General features: G+C 38.0%; 1 protein-coding gene across 1 annotated transcript in view; it reads right to left on the reverse strand.

Moving 5' to 3' along the window:
* The window catches only part of UPK1B (uroplakin 1B), a 140,342-nt gene that overhangs the window by 12,303 nt on the left and 101,586 nt on the right, over positions 1–26,453 (reverse strand). The window contains exons 5-6 of the mRNA XM_044073120.1: positions 20,424–20,546; positions 4,833–5,012 (exon numbers count right to left, since the gene is read on the reverse strand). Of these exons, the coding sequence (XP_043929055.1) occupies positions 4,833–5,012; positions 20,424–20,546 (303 nt within the window). The remainder of the gene's footprint in view (positions 1–4,832; positions 5,013–20,423; positions 20,547–26,453) is intronic.

Genomic DNA, 26,453 nt, shown 5'->3' on the forward strand with positions numbered 1-26,453 from the left:
GATTATCAGCAAATAAGCTAGATCTTCCAAGAAATGTGCAGAAATATGTATATTCCTTTTCTTTTTATCAAAACCAACTCGGATTGGACATTCAACAGTTATTCTGTTCCACATAAATCAGAAAAAGTACCACTGGGCAGGTTCAGGCTCGATACATGTATTAATAAGAGAAATTCCATTGTGTGTAGTAGGACTGAAGATTCAATAGCCAAAGTATTGCATACTGTTAGTTTTGGATGTGTGAGCTTGAATTAAATTCAAGAGGACAGTTTTAAAAAACATTTAGTGGTTAAGGATGACCTATTGTAGGTCTGGGAGAAATCCTAGTGGTTTCAGGACACCAATTTGTACTGTAGAGAAAAACCTTGGAATGAATGACTACAAAAATAAATATTTGTTTGATCCAGGAAATGTCGATGTAGGCTTTTTCCACCCTTTTAGAGCAGTCCCAACATAATGTTGTCTACACCCCCCCCCCCTACTATTTGCAGCACAATTATCTTAACAGTTCTTTTAAGGTCATTACATCAATGTCCTTGGTTGCAAAATACTAGATAGTTATTTCACTTCTAATACAGTCTCTGAAACATAACCCTGCTATTAGCAATTGCTTATATTAAGATTTCCTGATCATCATTACTCAGTCTTACTACTTCCTTGACTCTTCCTAACAGGAAGATTATTGCAGGAAGATTTTTTTTTTTGCAATTTTAATTGGGTGTTCTGTAGCATTTTTGCCATTCAAAATTATCCATTAGCATTTCTTAAATATTTAATACAATATAAACATTGAGTACCAGATTAAACTGTAAAGATTTGCCAGTTAGGCTCAGCTTTCACACTTTTCTTCCTCTACAGAAAGGGGGTCACAGCCCCACAAAACCTGACCTTTGAGCCAAAAAGACAGTTATTAAATGGATTACCAATATTTGTATGTAAAAAATCTGGGTCCATATCAACTTTCAATGTTACATTTAAGCAAAACATTAGTAGTCTAACATATCAGAACATCAAAATGACTTTTTACTTTATTATAACCAAATCTCAAGGACTGTTTCTCCATAAATTACCTCCATGTTTCATACCATAGGACACAAGGATCCTACCCCTCTTTTTCTATTCAAATTTCACATTTCTCAAAAGGATCTTGAATATTTACTAACATTAATTGCATTTGTCATTATCCAGTTTTCTTTCATTCTTATACATATATCTTTAGACTGTCTTGCTATTTTTACATATTATCTTGACGGTCTTGCTGAGGTCAGAGAGTTACTATTAAATCATGTGCAGCAGCTGTAACAAAGCTTTTCCATAGATTTAGTTGGTGGAGTGCTCTTGGTATTAGTTTAGTTGTGCAGCAGATACCAGCAAGTACTGAAATACAACTGTAGGAAATTAACTCATTCACTCTAATGGAGCTCAGGAGGTTTTCACTGTAACTTCCAATGCGCGGAGCCTAAGCCTTTTGATAGACTCAAATTATGTCCTCACATTTCTTCAGCACAAACTTTCTTTATACTGGTAGTTGTGACAATTGGGGAGAGATGGGCGAAGGCTGCCAGCCTAGTCAAATAGAATTTGATATTTGCAAATGCCAGAATTACAAATGTAAAATACAGGCATATTTTCTTGAGTGTAAAAGAATATTGTGAAATGTGGAACTGTAAAAAATGTGACACCATTGCACTCTACTGATCCAGTGAAGCATGCTGTGACCCTTTCATGTTAGAATTCAGCTCCAGTGAATCTGGATGAAGGTTTCATGCCCATTGTTTTAAGGCTAAAGTTTATGGCCAGAATTTAGCGTGTTTTATTGCTCTGGTTTCTGTTAGAATATACATGTGAAGTGACTTGTATTGTTGTAAGTTTCTGAGCAGATGTTAGATTGCTAGATAATGCAGTTTGTTTGACTGGGAAAACCTAAGTGTCAAAATGATGTAATTTAGGAGGGCCTTAGAGACATGTTCGTTAGTAATGTTTAAATACCATTTCTCACAAGAGACTGGGAGCATTTTGATCTTGATATCTAACTTATCATCACTCTGCCTTATGCTCACATGTAAGTTTTAGCACTGTGATTTCTTGTAGGAATAGTTAAAGCTAGTAAAGATTAATTGGGTATTTCTTTGAAATCAGACCTGTCCTACTGTATTTTTTAAGTTTCTGTGTGATCTCTGAACTCATAGATATCTCTGCGGTGTAGTAGTTTTGTCTTGTGTTTTAATTATTTATTATTAAATATTTTTAAAACCTTCTACCTGTGGCTGGTTTATCTAGAGATAAATTATGCTTTAGAGTACATTATATATTTATAGGAGTTTACTGTCTAAGCCCTTCCAATAAGCCTAGACTGAATATTCACATTACCACTGCATAATAATATTGCACAGTAATAAGTGGACACCCTTTTAAGAGCCTTTTAGTAGCTGATATTAGTTGGGTGGTGGCAGGGATTACTACCTTATGGTCTGGGTAAAGGGGCACAGCTGGGGAATTGTCAGCCTTTCTCAGGAGTCTCTGTGAAATTGTATAAATACTTCTCTGTGTGTTGTGTCAGCTACTTGGGCAGGGTCACAAAGCACTGGTTGAACAGAGGGTACTGGAAGTTTTAGCTTGCCCAGCTAGGCTGACACCTGGACCCTATAGCTGTGCCAGAGGGGAGTCTTATTGGGAACCTGGTGAGCAAGGGAGCAACCAGCCCCAGACAGACAGATCTCTCTGTGTGCACTTAAGGGAAATTGTACTTCACTGTGAGTATTAGTTATCCTTTTCTCTTCTATGAGATGACCTCCCTGGTGTTAGCGGTGAGGATTGAGGCTCCTAGATTCCTGGGCCAGGGCATGGTCACAGTAGTATTTAGATCTTAAACCAAATTTTATAAAGTCACAGTAAACACAGTAACACTTACATTTGTAATATTTTGTAAACTTAAAATATCTCAGCAACCACTCATGTTACACATTTTTAGCAACATCTAGCTCGGAGCTTTCATATGAGGCTAAGGAGGTGTGTATGTTACTTGGTTGCTGAGATATTTAGAAAAATGTGAAAATTCTCTCTCTATAAATTAAGATCATAAAAAACAGCAGTTAATATCCATTTACCTGCACTAGACTAAGGTCAAATACTAATGAAGTTGAGTCTGTGATTGTGTAAGCTTTAAGATAAAATCTTTTAAAACCTTGTACATAGCATAGTTTTGGAATTCTTGATGCAAATATGAACAAGCAATATTTGATGCCTAGAGGTATAAACTGCAGATGCACTTGGAGGCATCACTTTGATGTAATGAGTTAAGGTAATACAAAATGCTTTAAATTGATTGCAGTTGCCTTGGTAGTTTTTTCTATACCTCTCAACTGTCCAGAATTTATTATTTTGGCTATGTTCCTGAGAAAAAAAACTGTTTTGTTTTTTTCTTTTGGGCAGTCACTAAATAAGGACATATATCTGAGTTTTTCATATCCTTCACAAAATGCATGAGGATACAAAACCTTTTATTCCAAGGTTATAAGGATAGTATTTAAAAATTATCCTAGATTTTGGAAGCTTCCCCAGCCATTATTTGCAGCTTTGTCCAGAATTATTTTTAGAGATATGGTTACACCAGGTCAGCTGTCATATTAGAGTATACCAGATTCATAACTAGGGAGTAAAGGGGATGGTATGCAAGTTTACAGTACAGGGGATAGTATGCAAGTTTACCTGAACTTGCTTGTTTGGAATGAATCTTTTTGTGGTGCCTTTGTTATAACACTTCACCAATTTGTCTCAACTAAAAATAAATCAATGTTTTCTACAAACAGTTTAGAAGACAGAGTTTCATTAAGCAAATGCATACAAAATAATCTGACTTGCTGTCTTTGCTACGTTAGTTATCATGGGGACACCCAGTACATTGTAAGATTAAGATGGACTGAGAAAAATGTCTGTATTGCAGCTCAAGTCATTTTGGGTATAAAACACATGCCAAGGTATTAATACTGGGCTGAAGATCAACATTGTTCATGATGAGCACTATAAAACAGTTGCATAACAGTAACATTAAGCTGAAAAACATTACATATCATGCCTAGTTCCTCCTTTCAAAAAAAAAGTTATACAAAGATTTCTCAATTTGATACTTGTATATCCAAATGAAAACATGTCTATGGGGGTATCATCCAATAGCCATATCACTAATGTCTATTGCTTCCCATTTGACAATTGTACAAGTCTTGCTTCAATTCCATTGCCTCATTTATAAAACTAGTTTTGTCTTATTATAAAGATGCAAGGAAAGTCTATAGGAGAACACGCAGTACAAAAGGACAACCCTAACAATGCAGCTCACTGGTACTCTATACACAAAAACTACGAATACTCACCAAGAAAAGGCTTGTAACAGTACTTTATGGAGAGCTACAAGATATAATCAAGACTGGTGCTCAGTTGTAGTACTAAATGATGACATGTTTCAGCCCAGTTTTGAAACATTTAGAATAAGGGGGGAGGTTGGCATAATGGGTAAGGTGTTTACCTTACAAACACAAGGTGCAGGGTTTGATTCTCACATGGGGTAATTGGCTGGGCTTAAAATAGCTCACAAGAGCAGTTAGCCTAGTACTAACCTATGAACCTATAAATTTATTACCACAGTTCTAACCTTGCACAATGTGAAAAGGAACTTCAGCTGGAGGTTATAATACTTATGAACCTTATTCAAATCAGGTACAGCAGACATAACTAACAAAGATCAAGCCTAACGGTTTATAGAAATAAATCTATATCATTCTTCTAAAACCAACTCTCCACAGTAAGCATAATTCTAGAGTATGTCAAATGCATACCGTAGTGTAGAGATAACCAGGAGCTCCCAGCTGACAACCTGCCACATCTATAGGCTGGCCCTCTTCTTTCATGACGCAACACTGTCTAGGCCAAGGAAACTCTGCATCAGAATTCAGAGTTCTAAAAGTAGAAGTGTAGTTCTGCCAGTCTTGGGGACCATTAACACCACAGCAATGATTCTGCATAGTAAGAAAAAAAAAAAGAATAAACTGTTAAAATTAGCTTATATTTCCAGAAAATATTTTATGCAACATGCATCATCCAGTGATGCAACTTTTTTCTGGTAGTAATTCCAACTATGAAGATTAAAGCATTTCACTTACTAAGCATCACAGAGTTAGTTAACAAGCAAATTACTTTACTACTGCAGTGTCTTTACTCGAATCTCTTTTGACTGGAGTCTCTTACACAACTTAGTTCCACCAACACAAGATATGTGCCCCAAACTCAAAAAAAACAAAACAAAAACAAAACAGAAAAAAAAAACAATGGTGAATTTGAGTCAAAAATGTGTGCCAGAGTACAGCAATAAAGCCACTGTCAATTTAGGTAGCCCCATTTTGAGATGCAGCCTGCCAAACCAAGAGGAAGTCAAGCCACATAAACAAACAGACAGATTGACTATTTGATCAGATACCATTTAAAATGTACTGCTCACCATGTCAAGACTAGTATAACTGCTCACCATGTCAAGACTAGTATAACTGCTATCTTGCCGGCTCCAAAATCAGACATTAAAACTAAACTACAGATTAAAGAAAATAATGCACAGAAACAATTACAATCTTAAACTTTGACAGTGATGCATAGGTTTATCACTATCTAAATGAATGTAGCCAAACCTCCAGTACACATCCATGGAATGCTTCAGAAAGCCATACCTCCAGTACACATCCATGGAATGCTTCAGAAAGCCATACCTCCAGTACACATCCATGGAATGCTTCAGAAAGCCATTTCAGGTTTGATATCAAACTTCAGTAAAACAAGTTCTGCTTAAGAACTAAATATATCAACCCTGTACAACTTGCCCTACATCATCTTGGAAATAGGTTGCATTCGTTATGAATTCAGTATGCACTCTGGAAATCAGAATACATGCACAAGTCAGATGGCCCAAGTGAGAGATGTCCGACTAAGGCAGCCTATGATTAACAGTCCTCTGTATAGCATAACAGATAAAGAATCTAAAAGGAGTGTGTCTAGTCAACAAAAAGCTAGGATGTATTACAAATGCATGAAAACTATAGATTCAGTACACAGTGAGGTAATATTATGAAAACTATAGATTCAGTACACAGTGAGGTAATATTATGCAACAATGGTACATGAAAACACATACTGTATATGTTGAGAATCACTGAGAATCCCCAATAGGTGACCCACTGGCTGACCTAAATATATATCCTCATTAGGCAACTGAGCAGAACAGCAAGATGAGGCAGTCCACAGGCAGGGGCATAAGAAAATGCTGCATCAGTACTACTAAACACCCTTTATGAGCACCTTACCTGGATTCCTAGTTGCTAACAGCAGAGGCTGCATCTCCCATGATAATTACAAGAGGCCCATGGAAGTACTAAATAAATAATGCAATGGTTATACCACAAACTGACAGTCATCAATACATGAAGGTGGCATACAAAAAGGATTAAACAAAAGAAAAGAAAAATACAAACCTTCAACAGTACCAGCCTGCCAATAAATGAAACCTGGGGGGAACATGGATCAACATTTACATGAAAAATACTTTTTAGAAGGGCGTGTATACATTTACAACAAGGGAGGGACACTAATCTTAATGCATGTACACAGTGAAGTATTCACACCCACCACATTCCTTTGCCATACGTTGAAATCTTTGCCTACAAAGGTACAAAATCTTAGGAAATTGCCACTTTTTATATCTGGCAATGAGTTCCTCATATTGACTAGTTGACTAATCATCCAAACTAATGAAATTGCTGAGCACAAGTGAAAATTCAGGGTATTTTTAGGGATTCATCTGTAAAATCTACAACAGGGAATTAATCTCCGTCTCAGGTCAGTTTTGTCTTTATTATCAATCCATCCATCCACAACCCCTGTTTCCCCAGAGGAGGCCAAACAGATGGTTGAGTGCTTTCATTCTTTGACATAACTTCATCAGAAAATACAGATAAGGAGTACCGAAAGTACAACAGTTGAAAGAAGAAACACAACCAATGGAAAAATGCCAATAATTTAAAAAATACACAGTGGTTATAGTAACGAATTGGGAGCTTGAGATAAACATGGAATAGTAGTAGATTAACGGGCAGCCCTGAATTAACTGTACCACCACAACGCACATTTTATGTTAAGGCTTTCATTCCATCCAAGTGTGATGTCAGCATTCAGGAGGAGTTGCCATTTGAGTTCTGCAATCTGCCATTGTGACTATAAAAATGGTCTTGCTAAACAGAGTACCATATGCAGGGCTTTTCATGGTTCAGTTTTTCATGCTGGAACAAGTCAAATACTTTGCTGGTGATGTAGACACCTTATTCAAGGTGTGCAAACTCTTCGTTGAGAGAGAAAAAAAAAACACATTTATGATACTTTTGTAGCTCCATTCTGAAGCTACTCCGAATAATCAGCAGTGTAGATTTAAGTTGGTTCAAGAACAGAAGCAGATTTTCTTCACTTATCCATTTAGATTACTCTGAGAACAGCTCTCAGATCACTCTCTTTCCTTACTTATAGGCAAGCTTCAAAGAAAGGTAGTAAGGCATACCTCCAAGAACTCTCAAGCCACCAAGGCCAAGGAGGACTAGAAGAGGCCCACACAGTTCCAAAAGCCATTTCCCCACTGTTACACCACTAAACTTAGAAAAATTTTTCAATGCCAATATAAAATTGCAAAGTAACATGAACCATTTTGGCCAATGGGTCTTTGTGGAGTTGATGCACATCACCCACCTGCGTGCAGATAATGATACAACAAGACATATACTTACAGGACCACTGTCATATAGAGACATTATGTAGTCGGAAATGTGTGCCATTCTCACCAGAAAACCATACACATGTATACTATTAAAAAATAATCTAACCTCACTTTAGGGGCACAGACCATAACATGCTGCCCATTTTAAGCCATGATACACGCATTATTACTGCCCACTTACAAGAGGTGCTGTGGAGACAGACTTTTGGGTACCTATGAGTGCAGCATGCATTTCAAAAAATTACAATTCTGGAATAGCATTGAATATTCTTAGGGGTATTCATTTCCCTGTATAGTGATATACTAGGATGGATCTGCACTTCAAAAATTCATAGCAATACTTAAGATGGTGGAGGCCATCCTCAGCACTACACCAATTGTTTCGGACATCTAGGCTTTAGACTAGGCAAGGCCCAGAGCAGATGCCCTACCACCATCACCAAGCCAGAGTCAAAGTTCCCTTTAAATAAGTTATGCCACCAGAAGGGGGGAAAAAAAAAGTGGTGGTCTTTTTTCCAAATATAAAATGTTTACTATTTGTTATGCTCCTCAGTATTCCCATAGGTCTCCAACAGGCCACTGAGAGGTGAACTTATGCCTGGCATACAAAAAATCCTCCGATCCACCCTCATTAGACCTGCTACACACCCAATCCAGGGACTTGAACCTTGCCTAAAACATAAATAGGATATGATGGAGGAAGAGGTATGGGTGTTGAAGGCCTCCCTCCTTCTCAGGAACAGGCTTCCCATCCATATGTAGCAGAATACATTCCTGCACTGATTCAAGTGAAACTTGTAGCTGTGAATGTGAAACCCCAAATATATCCCTGGACTGGCTGCTATGTCTCTATTAGAGAGCAGAAGTTTGTAAATGCTCAGACACCCATGCCAAAGTATATATACCTTCCATAAAACCTTTGGGATACAATACCATTGTGTTGTGAAGCATGGCTATGCTTCAGACCCCTTGGGTTGATAGCCAAGTATTCTAGTATGTAGCCAAGTATTCTAGTATGATACAATGTATGCAGTACGATGTGTGCACATATGTATGCAGTGTGATAATTAGGCATTAGCAAGACCAGCTTACATAATGATTATGGTCTTTGCCTCCACTTTACAGGGTACAAGCCTTGATCCTGACTTCCAGCTAATGCCTGTTTGGAGTTTACATGTTCTTCTGGTGTCTCCATGGGGTTCCTCCCACCTCCAAAAAACATGCCAAGTCTTTTCACTTCAAACTCAAATAATGGAGCTGTGGGCAGCAGCACAGACTCTACATGATGTCTTATAGGTGGAAGAGTTGTATAGACATGGGCATCTAGTGTGGTGTGTACTATCCTCAAGATATGAAAACATGGATCACTGACTGTGCACAGTGGCTGGGCTTTCCACTCAAAGGTGTAAAATATGGCTCTACGCGATTTGGTTTTGTTGATTATTGTCACCCAATTGGGTACTGGTATTTGCTGGTGATATGTGGGATGAGGACCCAGTCTACTCCAGCTTACACCAGGAAGCCATGCCAAAATAGAGAGGGGTATTTGTGCCCCTGTTGGCCAAGGTTTGCTTGCCATAAAGCTAGTAGCCCAGAGTCAATAAGCTACTGGCCAGCCAGTGTCCAGTTGCCCAGCTTGGGTTACCTAGGATAGCTCTGTTGAGCAAAAGCTAGGTATAAAAGTCAATCAGCTTGCCAAACATGAACTAAGAATTTCTACACTGAATGCAAGTTCACTAACGACACAGCTTGGAAGTGGATGCCATGATGTTAAGGAAGCCGGACATTCTATGTATACAGGAAACAATTCTATTACTCAGGAGGTCAAGCTAGAAATGGTGTGGGAATTATGGTGAGAGAAGCTTCAGAAGGCAGTGAGGGATGTCAGAATTAGTGAGACTCATGGAAAAAAAAGACTCCAGTCTAATGATGGGGGCAGTATACATACTCTCAGTCTATGCCCCACAGCAGGGTCATGATAGTGAAGTAAAGTACAGACAGCAGTTGCAGGACCTACTAGATAAAACAAGACAACATAAATTTGGGTTGATAATGAGAGACTTTGAGGACTGCCTGGATCCACATGGGTGGAGCAACAGTAATAAAGGAGAGGCCATTCTAGACTTGTCTGGCAAATGGCTTGATGGTAGCAAACATATGGTAAAGAGAGAAAGAGTCCCAAGGTCACATAAAAGAATGGCCAACATGCAACTCGGGTAGACTTCATCCTGTAAGGAAAGTCTACTATGGATTGCAAAGTCAGCCCCAACAAGAATAGTCATCCCACAGCACAACCCACTGGCTGCTACAAATCAGTTTCAAATCAGCAGTCAGAGAAGGCAGGGACCAGGCTGAAGACCTGGAAGTTAACTGGATAAAAAGCACAACAGTTCAAGGAATTACTCAGGGCTCTAGCACCTCAAGAAGAACAGGAAAGAGTTTGAGTTGAGTTGAAGAATGGCAGCACCTCAAAGCAGCATGTGTGAGGAATACAGAACAGACATGGGGCCATACAGGAATGGAAATAATGTACACAAGGAAAGCTGGTGGTGGGATACAGAAGTCTAGGAAGTGATCAAAAGAAAGGAGTGCAAGAAAAAGTGGTAGATCGAAAAGACAGACCAGGCTAGGAAGGAATACTGGTTGGTTAACACAAAGAGGCTAAAGAAAGAAGTTACAATAGCAAAGAACAAGCCAGCGGTAGTAGATGGCACAAAGAAATTAAATCAGGATTCAAGGCAAAGGATGAAAAATAAAAGTACTCACGCACCCTTCATAAAAGATGCCAGCAACAACCTGTTCACAAGTCCACAGGACATAAAGACAGATGGAAGGAATATAGTTCCAGCAGAATCTGAATGAAGACCCATACTGAATGAAGAAGACCCCATAGAAGCTGTACGGCCCCAGATACAGCCTATGATGAGAGAAAAGAGGAGGAGGAGCTGACCACAGAAGATGTAAGAACAGGACTAAGGAAAACAGAAGTCAGGAAAAACAGCAGGCTCAGATGAGGTCACAGGCTCAGATGAGGTCACAGGAGATAGGATAAAGATGCTGGGTGAAACAGAGGAGAAATGCCTCCCATTGGTACTCCCAGCAGTGCGTAGAAAAAGGCTGATCCCAGATGACTGGGGAATAAACCATACTAGGTGCAACTGTACAAGAACAAAGGGGATATCCACAACTATGGGCAGTACAGAGGAATCAAACTCCTGTTATAGTGCATGAAAGTTTTGAAGAGGATGATTAATAAAGGAATACACAGTAGTAGAAAGTAAGATGGGAGATTAGCCCTTCAACTACAGATCAGGATGCAGCACAATTCTCCTGATATTTGCAGTTATATAGTTGAGAAGAAGCTTGAGATGAGGAAGAGTCCAAATGGGCATTTCTAGACTTGGAGAAACCATAGGTCAAAGTTCCAAGAAAGCTGATTTATACAGTCCTGTGATGGTTCGAAGTCCTGAAACACTGGTAGAATTGTTTATTACTTATTTTATATAATATTTGTTTACCTAGTAAGTCCGACTTGGAATGATCCAATTTTCAGCAGAGGCCTGGGGAGAAACACGTCAGATGCAAGTGTTTGTACTGTGGAAGGAAACCCGAACACCTGGAAAAAACTCACATGTACACAGGAAGGGCATGCAGACTCCCAACACAGAAGGCACCCCTGCCAAGAATCGAACCAGAGAACCTCTTGCTATGAGGTGACCATGTTAATCACTGTGCTGCAGATTCTAAATCTGAATTAGCGTGAGCTATGTACAAGGACCCAATGACTCAAGTACAAAAAAAAAGTGTTTAGTCTCTTGGAAGGTTTCCCAGTAAAAGTGGGTGTGTGTTTCAGGGTTCAGCTCTGAGTCTTCTCCTGTTCATACTGGTGATGGACTACATTACCAAACAGGTCATAGGGGACAGAATAAAGTTGCTATATGCAGATGATGTGGCATTAGAGACAGATCATGAGAAAGAACTGAAGCAAAAGGGTAGGTGGACTGGAATGCTAAACTGAACGCACATGGGGATAAAACAGTACATACAAGATAGCTGTAATGGTAGCAAAATGGGTGAAACCAAAAGAACAGAGAACTGATATAGAAGGGAAGATTGTTCATAGGTTGGAACTAAGCTATTGCCCTAGGTCCTATACAAGCCTAGCCATAACAATTCCCTTGTTATTTCTTCCCACAATATTTACTTCCCTGGACCCCTGTCTAGCAGGGCGACTGATGTGATCCCCATTTCCCATCTCCCATCCAATAGTCAAGGTTCCTTTTGAGGAGGGCCAAAGAGTCGCTCTCCTTGACATGTATGGGGCAGTCTATTCCAGAGTCTGGGGAGTCTCTGGGTAAGGAACCTATCCCTCCAGCATATTTTGTTCATTGTGGTGACCAGGTTTAGATCCCTGGAGCGTGCGACTCAGAGATTGGGATTTCTTTAAGTGTAGCATGTCCAACAGCTCTGGGTTTGACATGGCCTTGTATGTTAAGCAAAGATCACCACTGAGTAGATGAGGTGACGACATGAGACAGAGTATAGCTGGAGTTTTTTTAGATGGTCAGCATAGGGCATCTGCTTTAGGCCAGTGGTGAGGTATTTCTGTAGCCTTTCCAATTGTTACAGATGTCTTGAGAGGTACATACCAAACGGGGTATTGTATTCTATAATGGATCTAATGAGGGATGAGTACAGTGGGACAATAACCTCCTTTTTTTCTGGAAGAAAAGCCCTTAGTGATGAGGTGTGCCACACAGAAGGATTGCCTGACTGTTGTGGGGATGTGGTTATCGAAGGGGAGACCACTGTCCACCTGTGTCCCTAAGTCTCATCACACTTTCGGTGTTTAATGTACTGCCACCTATGTAATAATTTATGGGTACATGATTTTTCCCCAAAGGGGATAACTACAAATTTCTTGGCATTGAGCCCATGGCTCTGGCACCAAGCATGTTTCTGTAAGGTCCTTTTGTAGAATATCCACATCATTTGGGGATTCAATAATGGCTCCCAGTTTGCAGTAATCTGTGAACTTTGTTAGCCAGTGTCCCTTAGTGTTGGGCCTGTACTTTCAGGGAAGTAGATGCCAAACAAGAGCGGTCCCAGGACTGAACCCTGAAGTACTCCACTTGTCTGGACTTTTACAGTGTGGGTTCTGTCAGTAAGCCAGTTGGCAACCCATTGAGTGATGTAGGAATTAATGCCCAGCTTAGTAAGTTTATCTAGGATTCCAGAGTGGGGGATGGTGTCGAAAGCCTTGGCGAGATCCAGATTACCCTCATCCACAGCTCTGGAAACTGATTCAAGGAAGTCAATCAGGTTCAGGAGACAAGATTGGCCCTTCACAAACCCAAACTGGGTGGGGTTCAGTGTTTGAAGGTTGCCAATGTCTTTGTTTATAAGTTCCATGATAATACGTTCCATGGCCTTGCAGATCAGGCTCATCAGACTGACAGGACGGTAGTTCCCAGGATCCAAGGTGGATTCCCCCCTTGGAGTGGGATAACTGTAGCTGTGCGCCACTCAGTGGGCACGAAGCCTTAGGTGAGGCTATAATTAAACATGACACTTGGGTGAGGTGCCAGTTCATTTTGTAGTTCATGTAGTACACAGCCTGGGATGTAATCTTTTCCCATAGATGCTGTATTCTTAGCTTTGGAGAGTGCGTTTTTTTACCTGTGTGGCCATTCTTACCAGAATTTGGCAATCTTTCGGTATTGAGATGGGCCCTTTAGGGGGTGAGAGGCAGTTGAAGTTGGCACTGAATCGATCTGCCAGGATATTGGCAAAATATTTGGGATCAGTATATTTAATGCTGGAATAGGTTAACATCTTCTGTTCTCTTCAACCACTCCTCTCAGAGAAATGAAGTCCAAGTGAAGTCAAAGTTAAAATCAGAGGGGATGCAGCCACCTGGCATGGAGTCTCAGGTGCAGTGCATGACAGAATGCCAACCAGTACTACTGTATGGTACAAAAACCTGGAAAGTAAAGGCAGAACAGTTGAGGAGGCTAGAGGGGATGGAGATGATATGCCAGAGATGGGTGGTAGGGTGTACTCTGTAGAACAGACAAAGAAATGATGATACAAGAGCAGAAGCCAGTGGCTCCAATTGCAGAAAAGATCAAACAGAACAAATTACAGTGTTTAAGCACATGTGCATAAAAGCAGAAGACAAACTTGTGAAGACATTTTGGGACAGACAGGAAGAAGGCAAAAAGAAATGAGGGCATCCAGCAAACAGGTAGATTGATTGTATGAGAGAAGATCTGCAACAGTCAAGCATGAGTGTTGAAAAAGGCAGGAAAGTAGCACTGGCTTGAGACAGGCACAACCGTTGACATTGTGACCCATGTAGAAAAACAGGGAAATGGGGTCGATAATGATGAATAAAAATCAGGAATTATACTAACACAACCCTTAAGTTAGATCATATCCTTGATAAGATGCCAGTGTCCATTGCACATCTCATGGTAAACTAACTCATACACTGTATGCACGCTTGTGGTAAAATTACAAGAACTACACTTTACCTACAGAATGTCAGTGAGATATCAGTTTTATTCAGGTGCTATGGTTTCTTCCCACACATTCATCTGATTAGGTTATGCCAAGGGCTGCATTGCCAGCAGCCATCCTCTAACTATGGTTTTGGTTTCATTACTTCTGCAGGTCAGACAGAGAATCACATATGTAAAGTGAATTTGGTTTAATGACAAGTCAGATAGAGCTCAAATAACTTCATTAACCAACAATTCTCTTCAGTGCAAAAAAAACAGGGATCTTTCAAAGAAGAATATTAATGTGTGGCTTCAGGTCAGGGCGTGTATATCAATGTATGGCTTTGCTGACTGTAAGACAGATTACTGGCTAGCACATGTTTTGACAATCTGCAGCCATTTGACATTATCCTTAGTAATGTCCATTACCAATGTCCATTACCACTTTTTTCTCTCCTTACAATGAGTGGCATTTTCTAATGCACACAGAGAGGTTCTTCCAAGTAACTTAACTAGCTTTGTTAAAACTTTGCATCTCAAGCACTAAACAAGCAGATTTCCCCATCACCCATGGTCTTCCTCAATGCCACCATTTCTATGTTCTTAGGTCTAGAACTCCATTTCAGGATTCTGTAGCAGGAGGTGCATCTGCTATATCATAATTGTGATCTATTTTTTCCTCTTCTCTTACTTTTCTCTTATCTAGTAGTAGTAAACAAAAATGAACTAGCTTCTTACTTCCAGCATTCGACTTTCAATCATATTGTCTGAAATTGTGATAAGACTGCTGCTGGAAATGAATGCCAGAAATGAGAAGCAAATTCATTTTTTCTACTCTCTTACATCTCGCTTCATAGATTCATAAGATCATTTCTGATTTTCAGGAGCTTCATATCTCATTTTCCTCATCATGCTAGAGCTTTGCTTTAATACTAAAGTACACTTCAGGAAAATCATTTTGTGCCCATAATAAGCTGAAACACTGAGAAAGCATTGTATGGTGAGATATGAATTATGAATTCACATTTCCAAGACAAAACTGTACTACTCATTCAGGACTAAACCAGCTTGTACATAACAGCCTGATGAATGGGAAGGAGCAATTATTTAATTTTTCCTGGGTTAGTGCCACTATGCACTGGAGGAGACCTAAACAGAGAAGCCCAAAATATCAATCAGCAAATTTACTGGAGAGCTAGTGAGCTGTTAAAGTACCACAAGCCCCAAACTTAGTAAAGCTGTACTTAAAGAATATGAAACCAGTTAAGAATATTCAAATTTATTTATATGCATCTTTGTTCACAAAATAAGTCTGACTGGGCAAAGTCCCTTTTCAGCAGAGGCATGGGGAGATTATATAAATGTATACAAATCGAAATTAACTGAATTTCAGATAGTTCTCTGAAAAACTGTTACAAGACAAGTACAGAATTTACATCAAATTTAATTTACAAGGTTATACAGTTCTGGTAGCTGTAATTTTTTTGAACAAACAAAAGGGGGCTATCGCATGACAGTTACTATGACAAATGCAGACAACTTCAGTTTAAATTTCACCTTTTGCAAGTCACAGTTCTAGGTTAAGTAAACCAAGAATGCCGAATGGAGCTGAATTAACACATTAGTAACCCCCACTGAAATACCTTTAATGGGATTCTTCTATGCATTAAGCTTCCACTAGTAATGAAAAGAGGAACTGTATCGGGGGACATGATAACCCACTGCAGCAAACTGCAGTGGGTTATGTTCCCATGTATACTTACCACATCCTGCAGAGAACAGTAGTGATATGCAGGCTATTGTAGTGTGAAAGTATTACGGACTTGATGGTATCAGCACAAATAAGATAGGCAAGAGAAAAATCCAGAATTATACAATGACCTCTCATTAGTATTCATAAATGAGCACACTGATTAGATAACCCAACCAGCATGTCTGTTGAGAATCAAGCAAATACCAAAAAAAAAAAAAAAAATACTCCAGCCACTGAAGTACCAGTGAGCAGCTAGACTTTATATTGGTATATGCCGAGGGACACAGCAAAATACAAGAGCAAAATTAAACAAAATCAGAAATGTACTGGATTTTCCTTGCATTCCTGCCCTGTCCCTCAGAAAACCTTGACAATGGAGATTCTCTCTTCTCAGTTGCTTCTCCTGCAATGTACTGATGTACTGTGCAGGCATAGGAACCCAAGTCCTATACACATGTGCAGTACATCAGTAAACCAGCAGGAGCACTACAGCACAATTATATAAAAAAAATTAAGAATGTAAGCAGTTTCTTTCTTAAAAAAAATGTAATTGTATCCCACAGGAGTTCCGCCAAATTCCTTGGTATGATCCCATTTATTCTTTTTTGATCACTCACCCGAGTGATCAAATCACACCAACCGTGGGTAAATGTTGCTATTCACACACCCAGAAGTGGATTATTGCCCAATCATACAGACATTAATATTCTAAAACATACACTGATGGGACAGATTACCATGCATGTTGTAAAATCCAGCTTCACTTACTTCCATAGTCTTTCCCAAAATTATCACTGCGGCTACTAAACTGACAGTCACAGCTGTTGCTTTTTTGTACATTGCAAATTCGAGAATCAAGTACAACTGTTGTCTAAATGTATGCTACTCACCTTCAGACAGCTACAAATGTTTAAAGAACATTTAAAGCAAAAATAGCAGCTATGACTGAGGTCAGTTTGGTATTCAACAGCTGTGCCAGAATTAATTACCGTGGCTACTAGTTACCAAGTCAACGACAGTTACAACTACAGTTTACCTAGATTATGCCATTTGTGTAGTTTACATAGCCTTCTGTACTTAAACTGCCATTATGTCCAAATGTATTACACAGGTTCATAGGCAACTACTAGGCTAGCTGCTCTTGTGGGCCATTTTAAACCTAACCAAACTTCCCTTTTGCACTTGAATGAACCTATCCAGTTTCATGTTAGATTGGACTTATCCCATGATCAAAAATTATACATTACCCCTACGGAGAATAAATGGGATTACATCAAAGAATTTGAGGGAACCCATGTGTGGGATAAAGCATTCAGGACCTGCCTCTGTCCATTAGTAGTACATGGGGTATCTAGAGATCCAAGTTACACTTTAAAAAGGACAGGGATGAACTTGCATAGATGTGGAGTAAGTTCTAATGCAGTGGTATCCTTTGTGCAAAATACCAGTCCTACCAAACTATGGCTTAATAGGTTTAGATCCCTAGACTGAATATTTCTGATGCCATTTGCCTTGCCGATTTGCAGTAGCTACAATCAGTACTGGGTCAGAGGCTGCCTTGTATGCCAGACAAAGGACATCTCTTTGCAGTCTATAGGATACAGAGTACAGAGACAGAGCTTTGAGCCCATGCAGGACATTGTTTAGACCTCTTATCCTTTTAGTAACATATCTCTGTGGGCATTTACACATGTCTGGACAGATACATGCCAAAAGGGACATTTATACTCTGACTGGCATAATGAAGGATGAGTAAAAGGGGAACAATGACACCCCTAGATCCAGACAACACTTTATATGCTGTGCAATATAAAATGGCTTTCTTGGCACAATGGCCATTGTCCACATTTCCAGTTTATTTAGCTTTTCTACTATGCCAGAGTGGGGGAGTGTATCAAAAGGTTTGCACATGTTATGGTATATAAATGTGCACTATTTTACTTTCAATTGCTTTGGGGACTTAAGTTCACTTGGTTGACCAAGCATGACCTGCCCCAGACTAATCCAAATTGAGACTGATCCAGTGTTTGGAGGTTCCTTCTGTCCTTAGTTCCACAAGTCTTTCCATGGGTTTGCAAATGGGGTGGATGAGACTTAAGAGTCTGCAATTGCCTGGGTCTACAGAAGGACCTTCCTAATGCAGGGGAGTATCTGTACCAGTTTTCCATTTGCTTGGTACAAAACTTATATGGAGATTGCGATTAAACAGCATTTTTTGGGGGGATCAGGGGTTGGCTAAATCATGCTTCATGCTATTTAAGCTTCTTCCAGGGATATTGTCAGAGCCCATCAATGCAGTATTTTTAGCTTTTGAACGTGCTTTTAGGACTAAGTTTGGAAAAATAACAGCACTTAAAACAGAAGAATCATAAAGGAGGGGGGATGAAAAATGACCACATACATGATGAACGCATGCATAGTGCACGTCTTAAACACCCCCTCAATATTAAAGGCATGGAGGAACACTAAAGTTCATTTATACAGTACAGTAGCATTAATTGGCACGTTGGCAATGCTGGATTTACCCACAGCTGGCTTTGATCACTCAGGCTTCATCCTCATGATAAAAATCACACTAACTAAGTCTGTTCTCAGCATTATCCTCACCCATTCATGGATTAAAGTAAAATCCATGTCTAAGGAGCAGCACCACTCGATCTCAAGGCAGCATTAACCAAGAACTAGCAACTATATTGGTGAGAAATTATGTACAGCTATGTGTCTCAGCAAAATTCACATCTCCAACAAAAATCATGAGACATCACATTACACCAATATATTTCAGTTTAAGAATGTCTTAGCATATTTTACTATATTCATTGTAGTTCAATGTAGTTCACTCTTTCACAGACATTCTATTATAGATGAACTCTTGCACTGGGTATCATCAGTTTTTATATATTGTATTAAATTTTGGCATTAAAGCCATAGCTAAAGTCATGTAGTCTTCATACCTTTTTGTACAAACATTAGAATCATAGTCATAGCTAAATCATACAAAAATTAAAAAAAAAACATCACAAGGATTCACCACTTGATTTCAAAGATAGCACAAGTATTCTTCAGGCATCTAACCGAACAATTTGAACAGGGACTTCGTCACATGACCACTACACCTAAAAAGCATGAACTGAATTAAACCAGAGCTAAAAAGTCTTAATATTATTTGATTGTAAAGTTGTTTTTTTTTTTTTAAACAAAATTGCACATGAGCATTGTTGCACAAGAATTTTGCATTACACAAAATGTTATGTTTAACAAAATGTATACCTCACTTTCAAAGTTATGATTTCAAAAGGTGCAGCATCAAGTCCTGATTCATTACTATAATTCTCTAGTTCCACTTTTTATGACATCAGCTAAGAGGCTAGCCCTATTCCCAGATATACAAGAGTATTATATTAAGGACTACGTAATTATATATATAAAACTTTCAAATACTGAAATCACGAAATATTTTGAATAATAGCGAAGTCTTGAAATCCCGGAACACCGGAAGCGTGAAATTAACAATCCCGAAGTACTGGTGATGTCTGTCTGTCTCTGTCTTGGTTAGGGGCTTTAGTGTATGTCAGTGTGTGTTGCGACTGCGATGTGTGCATGCAAGGGTGTGTAAAATGTGTGCGTGCGAGGGTGTGTAAAATGTGTGGGAGTGAGTTACCTTTGTTTTGATTGTATATATTAACTCAGAGATTGCAGAAGTAAGGGGTGTGTGTGGGGGGGGGGACCAGGGGAGCCTGCCCTCTTGCTTATCTGTAGTGTAGGATTTTATATTTCAGTTGGGGAGAAGTTGTGTGTGGGTGTTTGTGTGTGCTGTATCTATAGTGTACTGTCAGGATTTTGAATTTTGTGGTTGTAGGGTTTCGGTATTTGGTGTGTTCGGCTATGTAATTTCGAAATACTGAAATTTGGGATTTCAGTATTTCGGGATTACATAGTGAACCCATATTCTATCTATCTATATCTATATCTATATATAGAGAGAGAGATTATATATATATATATATATATATATATATATATATATATATATATATATATATATATATATATAGATAAATAAATAAATAAAAATTATTGAAATGAATGCACAAGAAAAATGAATGGACCTTGTGCCTGTACAGCAGCCCTCTACTCACTTTCAATATTTGTGGCTTGCTGATGTGTTATTTCCCAGTTTTATTCTTGCAGACTGAGTAAGGACCGTGGTCTAACTACAAACGTCCTTATCATACCTTAATTCATTTTTACACATCAGCAGATTTATTACAGACAACTTGTTCTTTAAGGGCAGCACTATAGTATGAATTGCACCTCTTTGTTACCATAATTTTATCACTGCTGAACAAAAATAATACAAACTTACAATTAACATGAGACGGTTCCATACATTTGTCGTGGCTTTATTTTTGGTTTGCTCGTCGAGATCAATACCACCAGGATCCTGATACCTCTGTAACATCTGTTTTAGGAACAGATTAGGAATGAACTAGGAAAAAATACAATATAGTCAAATCAGAGAACTCATCTGAAAAATATCACATTTCATTGGAGAGGTTAACAAAATGTAGGCAGAAGCATAAAGGATTATCACAATGTGGTACTTAAAAGTCTATACCAGAAGCAAACTATGCTCTCATTTCCTTTGTTTTAGATGCAGCAAGTAAATTTATGAAAAACACAAGGAAACATTTTAAACGGTGGATGTCTGTATTAATCAAAGTAAACTAAAGGTTTAACTTATCATATTATCTGACAAAGAAGGTTGGATAGATGAACACAATTCAGTCAAAGACGGTTATTCCAAAGATTGTTCAACAGGTGTGTGTAGAAGAGAGAGATAGATATCTAGATATATATATATATATATATATAGATATATATATATATATATATATATATATATAGATCTATATATATATATATAGATATATATATATATATATATATATATATATATATATATATATATATATATATATATATATATATATATATATATATATATATATATATATATATATATATATATAGATATATAGATCTATATATATATAGATATATATATATAGATATATAGATCTATATATATATATATATATATATATATATATATATATATATATATCCACAAAAAAACAATAAAATCCCACAGAAAATATAAAATGACCACCAAAAGGAAGCAATTCAATCAAGATGAAGGCTTTTTCCAGCTAATCCAAACGTCAATACTGAGTTAGAACTTCATTTCAAAGAACAAAATATGAGCGCTTTTGCAGAGATACTCTCTGCTTCTTCAGACATTGTTGCTTCCTTTTGGTGGTTATTTTTTATATATACACACACATATATATATATATATATATATATATATATATATATATATATATATATATATACATATACATATATACATATACATATATATACATACATACATATATATATATATATATATATATATATATATATATATATATATATATGCATACATATACACACACACACACACACACACACACACACACACACACACACACACACACACACACCTTTTGGAAAAGGTCTTTGCTAACCTCTCATCCTGAATGGAGGGGTACCACCCGTTTCCTTGACCATTATAATTCAAAAGTAATTCAACATCATGAATGTACCAGCGTAGCTCAAGTAATATGTACAAACAGTACACAGTGTGCCTAGAGTATATTAGAGTTCATGAGAATACCACTAAGATAGATGGTAGTTTCAAATGCAAAGGTCACCAGCATTTACCAAAACTAGTCAGTACTTTGCCTTATCTGTAAATTGAACAAAGCAAGTGCAGAACTGTGAAACATGAGGAGGATCAGAGAATATTGCTGAAAGTGCTAAAAATCTGACAAATAAGAATTACAAATTAAGAGTAATGATCTCTGTTCATAACTACTTATTTTTGTGCAGTAATGTTGACGCAACAGATCTAGCCAAAGAGATGGCCATTTTTGTTTCCATGTCCTCTATAGTTGAGATATTGCCAGGAAAAGACAAAAAGTAGTATGCCAAATTAAAAAAAAAAAAAAAAAAAAAAGACATTCAGATATTAAATGAGATTTTAAAGACATTGGAGAGGTAAGATGAACTGTTACAATGATTCTTCCATGATAGGAGATAAGATGACCCATCAAAAATATCCAAGATATGCAGTGGGTTTAACTGCACTAAATTTGAATAGAACAGCCCATTCATTAGAAGCCTTACTGAGATTAGGAAGGTCCCAAGAAAGCATGAATCTATCCTTAATTACATTAAGCGGTGTATAGGGGCCAGTCATGTATGACTTGGCAGTGTGGAGGACAAACTATTAGAGTTGTTAAGGAGTGCATTTCTGTATCCAGGCTACAAGGTTTGATACCTTCTACTTCCATTTGTCCATGTTGCAAATCTGAGCAAGTCAACTAGACATTTTCCCAGGTTGTCTCAGAAAAGGGACAGACGAGTCCAATGGGCATACCTAGTCAAAGAATTAATGGTCAACTGAGAGGTAAGTTGCTGATTAAAGGGCAGATATAAAAATAAATAAATAAATAGTCAATGTAATGACAGCTGGAGTTGTTGACCAAGGTTGGATGCAAATAGATGAATTTATGAATTATTAATGGAAAATTGGCTCTATAAAGCAGAAGGTTTTATGATGGAATGCCAGTAAGCATGTTATTCTACAACATAAATAGCAGAGGCTCCAAAACTAGCATAGCATAAATGGTAAAGGACCCAGAACTGACATATGCCCTCTGTTGGTTTGTGCATGCAGAGGGAACAGAAGCACTAGTGCAAATCTTCACACTGTACTAATTTCAATAGCTGGATACCAACCATAATGCAGAAATCTGTAGGCAGGCCTTTCTTAGGGAGTTCCCAGCAGAGTAATGGGTGGGACTTAAGTGGGCATAGAATTTCATTGCATCTCATACTTGTGTTCAGAATAAGGCACTGACCATCTTTACACCAACTACAAGCTACTACTTTAAAACAGTCGAGCAGGGAACAGGAAAATGATTAAAAATATTTAGCACCACACTACAAAAGACAGGCTCTCAGAGGTCATGGAATATTGAAGAGGAAAAGGAACTATTAGCAATGTGATCTAGTGAGATACTTTGAGGTGGCAAAAATTCAGGATGAAGACCAGCTGCTTCTTCTGGTTTGCCATACTTGGGCAGACCGGTCTACTTTAGAGACCAGAAATGGAAAGGAAAAAAGGAAAACAGTGTAAAAAAAAAATAAAATAAATAATAATAATAATAATAATAATAATAATAATAATAATAATAATAATAATAATAATAATAATAATAATAATAATAATAATAATAATAATAATAATAATAATAATAATAATAATAATAATAATAATAATAATACAGTAAAGCAGCTCATGGAACTGCTAGAAGTTATCATGGAGGGGAGGTCATCTGAAAAAAAAATGCTGGCAAGAGGGTAAAGGAGGTTTATCATTTATATCAATGAATGTAACAGGTGGCTGTGTGCACCCAATATGTCATACCTTGCAGTTGTCTCCTGGTAATATCCAAACTATACACAGGTAAACAGCCAGCTTTATGGACAGATCTGTTCTGCAGCAGAATCACTACATAAAGTTAGTAGTTAGGAGCAGATTAATATGCCACACCTCCATTCAGACTTTTCTGTAGTAAACAAAGGCAGCATTGTCTCATATATTGGAAGAGAAGAGGATGCAGATTATATGTTCAGAATTTTACACAGATTATGGATTATGTAGCATTTTTATTACTATGAAACTGGGTCTGTTAAAGGTAGTCCAGGGTTTTCTCACTGTTCAGAGATGCATTGTAAAGTTAGTCCAGGGCTTTCTCACTGTTGAGATACACAAGTGATTACTCCATTCCCAACCCCACCCTCACATACATTTAGTGCAAGAAATGCATCACTGTTGCAACAAAACAAAGTAGCAGTATTAGACTCCCAAACAGACTGGTCAGTACAAAAAGCCAGCAGAAGTAAGTAGACAGTTTACATTTGAAAACAGCAGTATGTACTGTAAGGTACTATGAGCTGAGCTTCTCTGCAAAAACATAACAATGCTAATGGTCTTTTCTAATAGTTTACATAAAAGAAAATCAACCCCCATTTATTATCTACTCATCTAACAAAACCAGAATAGAACCAGTTGAATACACAAAACTTCTTGGTGACAATTGACAACTCTTAAAATTTGATAAACGCTTTGCCTTAACCATTAAAAACGTTTCACTTGGATCACTCTACAGGGCCAAACCATTTCTCACCAATACCATCAGACTCTCTATAGCCAGAAATCATCTCCTCTTGACCCTACTCTACGGTTCCCCTGTTTTTACAAACCTGAGAAAAACCACACCTAACCAAACTAGAGACCCGCTATAATAAAATAGCCAGATTTGCCCTTAATCTTCCAAACAGAACCCACCACTACTCTGCCTTTGAAGAACTAAACTGGATTGAACTACCCAACCTACTGAACTTAAGCCAACAAAGCACTGCACTCTCCATTCTTTTCCAATCCAACAACTGCCCTGCACTAAAAAACCTAGTACAACCATACAGCAACAGAACTCTAAGATCCATTGAGAAACTGTTTCCAAGAGTCTCAAAAGCCAATAATACCTTTGGTGAATCTCTATATTCAAATAAAGTATCCAAAACATCTGGAACTTTGTCCCTCAACACATTCTAAACACGACTTGCATCACAGGTGAAGTTCTTCTAGGAAGAGTCCACACATTTACGTCACTACTTCATGACTACCTCACTAAAACCTGGCTATGCTCTTGTACTACACTAGGGTGACCCCTTCTTCCTCTCTCCCCTTAGCCCTTGGGTGACCCCTTCTTCCTCTCTCCCCTTAGCCCTGAATGACCCCTTCTTCCTCTCTCCCCTACTCTCCTAGCTTTCCTCAGACCACCTGCCAGTTTACCATTTTCTTCAGTCCTGCCTTCTCCCACAAAAGACCTCCACTCCAACCCCCTCTTTTCTTTCCTTTCTCAACCACTAGACTGCCAAAGAGAACTGCTGATTCATAAGTCACTACCAGAAACTCAGTCAAATGCTTGACAAAAAACACTCAATAATTGTGATAGAAGAATCTTCTATGTGATAACAGTGTACACATACTGTATTATAAAAAACTTTTAAAATGCATTTGGCATCTGCTGTATTCCCTGCAAATACTCACTGTGCTCTCTATTGTACTTTATGTAAATTGTGGTTGCATTTTGTGTGCATTGTGGAGCTTTTCTCCCTGGGCCTCCACTGAAAAGGCTCTGTGGCCTAGTTGGACACTCCCGGTAAATAAACATGAAATAAATGAAAAAAAAATTAATAAATATTCAGCTATGTTCACTGCAGCAGAGATCTTAAACTGTGATAATCACAGTTGTGGAATGTGACTTGTTAAGAACCAGTCCAAAAGATAACACTTAAAATTGGAATTCAGTTAGTGAAGGTCATCTATTCTCGTAAATCAGAATGAGTCAATACATATATCAGGACTAACTAAGGACAGGAGTATCTGGAATGCACAGAGATTCTAAAATTGATAATTTTCACAGTAAATACTCCCAAACTGAATTGTGATGTCACAATTAACGAAAGTTTGCCACTCACAGTATGATTAACTGAGAGGACATTTCACTGAATGCATGGAAGAGTTCATATGGTTAGAGATCATTTTATGACTTTCTTTCTCTGTACGCAAGACACTGTAGTCTCTGGGTGTGTCAATTTCCATGAGCAATGCTACTTTTGTCTTTTCTTGGACCACTAGATCAGTTTTCTAGCATCTATCTTTTGAACTGTTTGTAATGGATCATCCCGTGTGATGTAGACAATCATTTTCTATGCAGGCAGAAACGAGCAATGTGGAAGAAAGATACCAAAATAGTTCCAATAGTAGTAGGACCAACGGGGAAAACAAGAATTTACTGTCATATTTAGATACATTACCAATACATGTAACTCCATACGAACTGCAGGAGGAGTCATTACTGGGCACATTGCAGGTGCTGCAAAGAGCAGTTCTGGCTGACAAAGATTGAAACAATACTGATTTCATTAACTTTAATTGTACTTAGACTTAGGAATGGGGTCCATTCCCATCATGGTATTAGAAACCCAAAAGATTTGAAGAAATTAACAGATAAAGGGGCCATCAATAGGTACAAAAAGAGGATTTTCAAAAGGGATCTAGCAAGTAAGATTTCATGGCAGCAGTGGGTATAGATATTGAAAGATACACAAATAAAAAAAATGTGCAGAATTAAATATAAAAGATGATTCAGGAAAGGGAATAATGTGAATATATGCAGAAGCAATGGCAACAGAAAAAATATCGGGGTGT

Source organism: Protopterus annectens, chromosome 5.part1, assembly GCF_019279795.1.
Source record: "Protopterus annectens isolate FY-2018-M chromosome 5.part1, PAN1.0, whole genome shotgun sequence".
NCBI classification, from domain to species: Eukaryota; Metazoa; Chordata; order Ceratodontiformes; family Protopteridae; genus Protopterus; species Protopterus annectens.